This window comes from Phalacrocorax carbo, chromosome 2, assembly GCF_963921805.1.
Source record: "Phalacrocorax carbo chromosome 2, bPhaCar2.1, whole genome shotgun sequence".
Taxonomy (NCBI): domain Eukaryota; kingdom Metazoa; phylum Chordata; class Aves; order Suliformes; family Phalacrocoracidae; genus Phalacrocorax; species Phalacrocorax carbo.
Genome location: NC_087514.1, coordinates 13,240,022 through 13,248,788, shown reverse-complemented (window position 1 = coordinate 13,248,788; position 8,767 = coordinate 13,240,022). Strand labels below are relative to the sequence as shown.

At 43.3% G+C, this 8,767-nt stretch overlaps 1 protein-coding gene across 1 annotated transcript in view; it reads left to right on the top strand.

Annotated features, from left to right (window-relative positions):
• The first annotated feature begins 2,347 nt into the window (after positions 1 to 2,347).
• The window catches only part of FER1L6 (fer-1 like family member 6), a 70,563-nt gene continuing 64,143 nt past the window's right edge, over positions 2,348 to 8,767 (top strand). The window contains exons 1-4 of the mRNA XM_064441750.1: positions 2,348 to 2,367; positions 4,700 to 4,782; positions 7,901 to 8,027; positions 8,688 to 8,742. Coding sequence (XP_064297820.1) covers positions 2,348 to 2,367; positions 4,700 to 4,782; positions 7,901 to 8,027; positions 8,688 to 8,742 — 285 coding nt within the window. The remainder of the gene's footprint in view (positions 2,368 to 4,699; positions 4,783 to 7,900; positions 8,028 to 8,687; positions 8,743 to 8,767) is intronic.

Sequence of the window (8,767 nt, the reverse complement as noted above, 5' to 3'; positions counted from 1 at the left end):
TTCCCTGAAAACCTCATTTACATAGCTTACACCTTTAGAGAGAAGATTGTCTCTGGCAAATCCCATGTATAATGAACGCTGCCCTGCCATCTTGGTGAACAACCCCATGCTCTTCCCCTTTCCCATAGATGAGCCTTGCAGGTAGCTTGTGCTTGCTGCCTCTCTGGTGCTTTTGAGGGACACTTTTCTGCATGGTCACAGTTGCCCTTGGCCAAGGTAACTGGTGGGGCCATGGGTGCAGGAGAGCTCTGGTGCACCATAATGCCTTTCTGGGCCTGAACTTCCACAGACTAAAAAGCTGAGATTGAAATCTGGTTTGCCTGAAAGATATATTTTGCTGTTGGCACCTATGGAGTTATGACAAGCTTGGCTGTTTCTCTTTCTGTCGCTCCATGGCACCTTCTGCAGTTCTGTCTTTAAGCAGTTTTGGTGCTATGTAAACATAAAAATCATGGAAGATGATGTGCTTTCCAGATCAGGCTTTTTAATGGCCTTTTCCTCCCGTTGTCCTCTGAATCCTGCTTTGCTTGAGCCATTTTTGTCTTGGTACTACATTTCCACTCATACAGGTTTTGGCATTCTTTGGCTCATGGAAGTCGTGCATTTTCTGCGGTTGTGCCCAGCATTGCTGACATCCATCTTGGGCCTGGCCGGTAAACTTAACATTTAAAAGTTGTATTCAGAGCAAGCAAATTATCAGCTTCCCTTTCCAGTTTGCAGTAACTTTTCCTCCACAGCTAAATGCACCGTTGAATTTGCAGGTGATATCAGATGTTTAAGCACTGATTGCTATCAAGTTTGCTTAGCTTTTAGGTGCCTGCTTGTTTGAGCTAGTTGGGCTGTGTGTTTCCCCATGTAAGTTTTTATTTCTACAGCAATTTAGGCAAATGAGTCCTCTGATGATAGGGGGAAACAGTGTGCTGAATGTTTATCACTGCGTGCTTGTGGCCAACAGAGACCTGAAAAATGTTGCCATTATCACAGAATCACAGAAGGGCAGGGGTTGGAAGGGACCTCTGGAGACTGTCTTGTCCAACCCCCTGCTTGAGCAGGGACACCCAGAGCAGGGGGCACAGGAACGCATCCAGGTGGGTTTTGAATGTCTCCGGGGAAGGGACTCCACAGCTTCCCTGGGCAGCCTGTGCCACTGTCACCCTCACAAGAAAGAAGTTTTTTCTCATATTGAGGTGGAACTTCCTGTGTTCCAACTTGTGCCCATTGCCCCTTGTCCTGTCGTTGGGCACTAATTAAAAGAGCCTAGTCCCATCGTCCTGACACCCACCCTTTAGATATTTATAGGTATTGATGAAATCCCCCTTCAGTCTCTTCTTCTCCAGGCTGAACAAACCCAAATCTCTCAGCCTTTCCTCATAAGGGAGATGCTCCAGCCCCCTGATCATCTTTGTAGCTCTCCATTGGACTTGCTGAAGCAGTTCCCTGTCCTTCTTAAACTGGAGGGCCCAAAACTGGACACAGTACTCCAAATGTGGTCTCACTAGGGCAGAGTAGAGGGGGAGGATAACCTCCTTTGATCTGCTGGCCACACTCCTTTTAATGCAGCCCAGGATGCCATCGGCCTTCTTGGCCACAAGGGCACACTGCTGGCTCAGGGTCAGCTTGTTGTCCACCAGCACTCCCAGGTCCTTCTCAGTGGAGTCACTTTCCCGTAGTTCAACCCCCAGCCTGTACTGGTACATGGGGTTGTTCCTCCCCAGGTGCAGGACCTTGCACTTGCTCTTGTTGAATTTCATCAGGTTCCCCTTGGTCCAGCTCTCCAGCCTGTCCAGGTCTTGCTGGGTGGCAGCACAGCCTTCTGGTGTATCAGCCGCTCCTCCCAGCTCGGTATCATCAGCGAACTTGCTGAGGTTACACTCTATCCCATCATCCAGGTCATCACTCTCACCACTTGGTTTGTTTGTCAGTAAAGTTAATAACACAAAATTCTCCAGCAGCTTAGGTTGTTTCTCCCTCTGAAATATGCGGCATATTTGTTTCCTTGGAAAAACTGTAGTATGAAATCATGCCCACAGAGAGCTCCTCTTGAACCAATGCGACCAACAATTGGGAAAATAGTACACAGCAATATACTAATAAAAGTAGAGTTCTAGGTGGGTTGAAATCCACCACTGCTCACAAATTTGTGTGGGATTTGCTGAATGTTTCATGTCTCAAAATGAGGTGGAAAGAAGTATATTTTCAGAATATAAACCCATGTAATTTCGACGTTTCAAAATGAAGTGTTTCAGATATGCTGAAATGTTTTTCATGGCATTTCAAATTGACAAGGACCAAATTGCCCGCAAACAGAACCACATATTTCACTATTGTATAATATGAAATCTGAACTATGTTGATTTCAGCAAACAGGTAAGATCTGCAACAATGGGATTTACATTTTCACCATCAAATAAAGCCAAGTGAATTGTTTGCAATGACTTTGGATTTCTGAGTATAAGTCAGGTTGGTCTGGTTAATCCAAAATTTTAAGCCCATGGGCTTTTATTTAATGAAAATAGCCTCTCAAGCTTGGTTTGGTTCTACTGATTTATTTTCCTGTCTTTTCTTTTTTTTATTTTAGTTCAGGCATTCAAAGCCAAAAGCCTATTATTGCCCCCTCCTATTCCAAGCACTGTCCAGTTTACCATTAAGGAAGACCTTTTGTGTATGTTTCCTGCATTACTGTGACTGTTTTACCAGACCTTGATTGGCAGCAAAAAAAGATATGTGCAGGCTCTAAGGGTCATTATTAAACCCTGGTTCAAGTCTCCAGAAACCTTCAGAAACCTGGAAAAATTAAACTGCATGCTCCAGTGCTCAGAGATTTGATTTCCACTCCCCAAACCCCTCTTGAATGATGAATCATGCGCCTTAAAAAAACACATTTTGTAAGAGGAAGAAAAGATAAGAAACCCATGAAGATAAATGAAAAACAGCCAGTCCTCTCCCAAAGCATAAGGATAACTGTGCTAAATTCCCCACTTTAATATCTCAGAGAAGCAATTGCAGGACAGCTGGCTGCTTCCCACCCCTCCTCCAAAATCTTGGGTTGAAAGGGGCTCTCTGAGCACAGTTTTAATGCTGTAAATGGTGTTTCTCTTCCACATTGCTAAGAATGGATGCTGTGCTGAGCACTGCTCAGGGGTAAGAGGGAGAAGTTCCATCACCTTCCCACAGCTTTCCTTCACTGCAGTGTATCAGCTCCTGCCTTGGCTCTAGGGTATGGCAGAGCAGAAGCTGGAGCAGTAGCTCAGGTGTGAATTTGAGACTGTTAAAATTATTAGTCTTGTAGTCATACTTTGTTCTGTGCTTGCAAAATGTCAGAACAGCATCGGTGCCCTACTGCAGGACCGGTGCTCCCTGACCCCGAGATGGGGCAAACAAAGAATTTGGTGGGCTGAGGCTGGCTTGCAACCAAGAAGGAGGGACTGTTGGCTAAGGGGGGAAAAAGGATGCCCTTTGTTGAGGGGAACACACGGTATGACATTTGTAGAGATATTTCCTTTCACCCTCCTCTTTAAAACCAACTCTACAAAGCACAACTGCTCTTTCTCTCTACTCTCTCTACTCACTGAAAAGCTGAACGACCAATGGAAGAGTAAAATAGGAAAAGGGCAACCAGCACAGACCTCTGAACAGACACCTTGGGCCTGTACTGTCACCGGGAAAGGTGCTGTATCTTAGCCTAGCAGCTGTACTCCCACCTGTCTCGGGACTATGGGCAGTTTTGCCATCAGTTTCCCAAGAAGCAGGACTGCACCATGGGCCCCTACTGAATGTCTTGACATATTTTATCTGTGATGGCAACCAGACTGGGGCCATGCTTCCCTGCCTATGTCGCACCCCATGAATGTACCTTGTTCCTGGATGACTATGGTAGGCTCCTGGCAAGTTGTGGCTAAAACTGAGTTGAATGCAAGGAACAAGAAACCCTAATGAGGCTATAAAGCCACTTCAGCCAGGCATGATCTGAAAAATTACCTCACCAAGCTTTAACTGGGTTGATTAATTTTAAGCTGGATGCATTCCCTAATCCAGTATAGGAAGAAGAGCGAGGCAGAAAAGCCCCATGCAGTGGTAGCTGGGGTTGATGCTGGGCTGAAGCATCTCTGTAACAGAGCTTGAGGAGAAACCCTTGTCCAGTCCTGTTCATGGCTTTGCTGCTGGAAGGGAGCATATTAGTTCCTTGGAATTAACTAAATAAATGGCAAAAGCTGTTGTTGTATATGTGCCACTGATACGGCAGGTGTTGTCACCAAGGACGTTTACACAAATGCTTTCATGTTTATCTTAATTCACTGGAAAACTGCTTTTGATCTGGAACCTGTAATCTGTGAGAAGCTTTTATCTCTGTTCTTGTCACAGGCATAAGAATTATGTGTGTGAGAAGTCAGTAGATTGGAAACTTATCTTGGATTTCCTTTTTTTTTTTTGCCTCTTGCCGTCTTGGTTTGAAAAGAAGTTTTGGCTCTTCTCTCAGTATGTTTGCCTGTGCAGGACCAAAGTTTAAAAATAAACAAAATTAAATGAAGCATAAACCCAGAGCTTTCTCTTGTCTGCTTTCAGTAAAAGTAAGATCAGAATATAATGATCTCACTTGGAAAACAAAACTCCTTCTTAACAGCTCCTTGAGTTAAATAAGAGCCCAGCACAGAAAAGGGCTTGAAGATATTGCACCAATCACTTTTCTTTACTTTTTCAGAAAGGGGCTTTTTGCTGGCATGAAGCTGAAGAAGAAGAAAAAAGGCGAGAAAGGGTTGACTATTGCAAACAAAGATGCACTGGGTAAGTCCTCATAAATCAATATTGCAACTAGGAAGAGCAGGTGGGGGATTATATTATATCTGATTTCTTGTGAACTCATTTGAATTATGTTTTGGGGCTTAGTATTGATAAAATGGGCAGTAAACTCCTTACCACTCCCAAGTAAACAGAGAGCTAATTCTTTTTGCATTAACTGTTTCATTAAGTCCACCTTCAGATTCTGTAAGCTCAGACTGCTGTATCTGGTAAGGTAAAACAAAAATATTAGCCTGACTTCTACTATAGAGAGATGACACATTTTTGGAAGCTTTTTTTTTCCTGCTTTAGAAATAGATCATTCATTACAGGTGTGTAATTCCTCCAGAAGACCTGCTTCTTCTAGAAACCATAAGAACACAACCTGAATAGGCTCTGATGGCTGGATGGGCTGGCTTGATAAAGCTGGGAACTTTACTTAGTAGCAATTCTCCTCTTAAATGTATGGCAGCTATTTAATTTTATTTTGATTTTTATTTTTAATAATTATTTTTAACAGATATGCATACATCCATAAGACAGGCAGAGTCTCCTATTACTTTCTCTTAAGACATAATTGATTTCCAAGCTAAGGATACATTCCCCTGCACATCCTACCACTGTCATTTTTCTCCTATCACCACAGTCCTGCCATCACCAAACCCTGTAGTTCAGCCACAACAAAGTCTTCACCTCCTATAGCTTTGTTTTGCAGTTTCATGTCTCAAATTTCAGGGAATTTTTAAAACATGGACTATTATGTGTTTAGTGCAGCCCTTGAAGTACAGTGTTGCAATAAGCCAGCCATGTGTGTTTTGAATCACTGTTGGGTAGAAACAAGAATACATATTTTGTGCCACAAGCAATTATTTAGCTAAAAGCCACTAATTTTAAAATTATTCTCCTCTCGTCCTTACAGCAAGGGGTTTGGGCTTTTGGAACAGAGAAAAGTAAAGACCATTAAACTTCTTACAATTACAGACATGTTGGAGTTTATCTTATGCTCCATGAAATATACAATGCTCTACAAGATGACACTATATTGTAGTTTGCTTCATTCTTCCATGTGAGCATTCAGGTCTTTATTTCAAATGATTGTGTCTGAACCATTGGATAGATTGGGGTTCTTATGCTGCATCTTAACCTGTTTTGTTAGCGTCTTTGCTGCTGAAGAGTTTGAACTAGCAAAGATACAGCAATCACTGGTTCTGTCTTGTCTTGACTGGGATTTGGGCTTAGGACATCTACTGGGGAAGCGTGCAGTAGGGGACTGAACCATTTGCATTTTCTGTCACTGGATCCATACTGGATCCAGGGGAATAATTCATGCTGGTCGGTTATGCGTAACGTACATATGGTCTTTGAAGGGAAAAAAGGATAGTGATTCAGATATTAAAATGTCAGAAAAATGGAGCTGTAAAGGGAAAGAAGCATTGCAAAGAGTCTACATCTCAATAGAAATAACATGGAACTCACAAAAAGTGGTCCTGGCAGGGCATCACGCTGACACACGCCTGTCCCCCAACCAGGGGGAAGTGTTATGTGCTTTAGCCTCAGAGCAAACAATACAGACTATTACAAGCCCGTAGTCAAACAGCATGCTCTAGAGTAAATAGGATATGGAGGACAGTCATGGGAACTTGGTGCTACAGATGCAAAACTATGGATAGACGCCTTTGCCTCAGGGGCTGAAAATCAGGCTATTCCTACAGGGATACAGAAAGGAGTTCACCTTCCCTGTGGCCTAGGGAGGTAGGACAAGAGCCAGAGAGGCAGTCAAGGAGCGTATATGTTATATGAGGTTGCTACTGAAGTAACCTTCATTGAGCGTGTGTTAAATGAGATTGCTAATGGAGGAACATTCATGGAGCTGGCTCATGCCTGGCTGCCTTGCAACGTGAACTGAAGTTGTGTCTGGCTGTACCTGTCTGGTGGTTTGCTTTGGAGTAGGGAAGCTGGAAGCCAGCTGAAAAAAGAACATTTGGGCTTGTTGAGAACTATCCAAGTGAGTTTTACTGTACAATGGAATGACCTTTGCTGCCATCACCAGTTTCTAAACACCCCTCAAGTGACCATGCCTTTGCAAAGAGACAAGGAAGCACTATTACAACCCTTTGTCTAGTTTGTAGTGGGAGCACAGTGTAGAGTACTTGCAGAAAATGCACTTGGATGTATGTCCTTTCATTTGATGCAACGTCATCCATAAGGTCTCCTAAGCTCCTGGGTGCTGTTGGGCAAGTCATCTTTACTCTTGCAGGTACCACTTGACACCTTCTACACCAGAAATAACTCACGTCCATAGTCACTGAACGTTTTTTGCTTATAAATGTACTTATTGGAATGAACTACAGGCACCCAAATTAAAAAATTTCCCCTAAAACACATGGCTTCATTCCCAAGACAGGTGGTGTTGAACTCAGACATGTTTGGCAAGAGGCGGAGATGCTGGTAGTACTTCTGTCGGACTAGGAGGGCAAAGCAGAGCAGTGTTGGAAGGGCTTCTCTGGCCAAATGTAGATGTGTACATCTGAGCTAGTTGCTAAGATTCTCTTTATGGCCAGGGAGAAAAATAAGCACTTCTGGAAGCTATTTTTCTCATCTGAGTATAACTTCCTACAAGACATCCCATGAATCACGCTCTTCAACTCTCTTTTCCTGTCCTTGATCCTCCAGTTCATCATCTCTGCAAAGAGGAAAGGTGAGAAATGATTTCTAAGCTAGGCTCTGCTTTGGTTGCTTAGAAGGGTCTGAAGTGTCTCAAAGTGTTATGACAAACCATGGAGGGCAGACTCACTGCTGCAAAATAATACGTGCAGTAATCTGTCCCACTGTCTTTGATGTGATGGGGCAGTCAGATGTGACTAGTATGCATGTGCCTGTTGTGAGGGCACATGGGGTGAAGAGAGCAGTTACAGCCACAATTTATATGGTATATGATTTTGCACAGGAGGGGAGCTGCTGTAATCAATGCTGCTTAAAAAAAATACTACTGTATCTCTAATTGTGATACCCAAATAAAAAAATTATTCAGTTCATGCTGATGAATTCACTGCTTTGCTCTAAGTTAGCTTTTTGCTAGTAGAAATCAGGTGGGTTTTACTTTCTTGATTGTTCTCTTCATCAGGTGATCATGATGAAAGTGCAGATCTTCACCGTGACACTCTTGGAAAACAAGAAGAGGGAGAGGAAGACCTAATGAACAGTGATGCATTGTCTAATGTTTTTGGATCCTTAAGCCCAAAGAGGAAAAGGTGCTCCTTGGTGTACCTTACCTAATATGCCCCAAAACACCTTCTCCATCCTTCTTGGGAATGGCATTGCCCTAGGACAACACATCTGCTGACAGAAAATCCATTTGCTGACTGCAGTGATCCCTTCACTCCTGCTCTCCCACATGACAGAGTGGGATGTACTTGTCAGCAAAATCTTACCATCTCAAGACAGATTGTCACCAGATGCTATCCAGTGCAGGTAGAGATTGAAACGGATGCTGAGAGTACCTCAACTGTGCTAATGAACTCTGCTAATAAAAATGAGCCAAAGAGGACAGCAATCTCTATAGCCAAGAGAGCTTGTATCCTTGTATAGCCTTGTGTAGTTGTTTTGTTTTTCACACGGGAAAGGCATGGAGCGAGGTTTGATGGGATCAACAAGTGAAATAGTTCCCATGTATGGCAGGTAGCTGCACTGGTCTGTGTGGATGCAAAACATTTCCCTATTACCAAGTATATGAGAAAGACAAAGATGGTCTCTGCTGATGAAATCAAGCCTAACAGTTCACAAAAAAGCTGCCTGCCATAGGCATTTAGCATAAGCATAGCTTGCTTGGTGAGGAGAAGTCTTTACAACATGTGTCCAAGTACCAGCTCCTGCCTAGAGATGCCTAATGACCTGTTTTGTCACTTAAACAGGGCAAAGCTGGTGACCAGAATTCATGAAGAGGAGATGAAATCCCAGAACTACCAGGTGAGCAGGGAGTGATGGCCCTTAT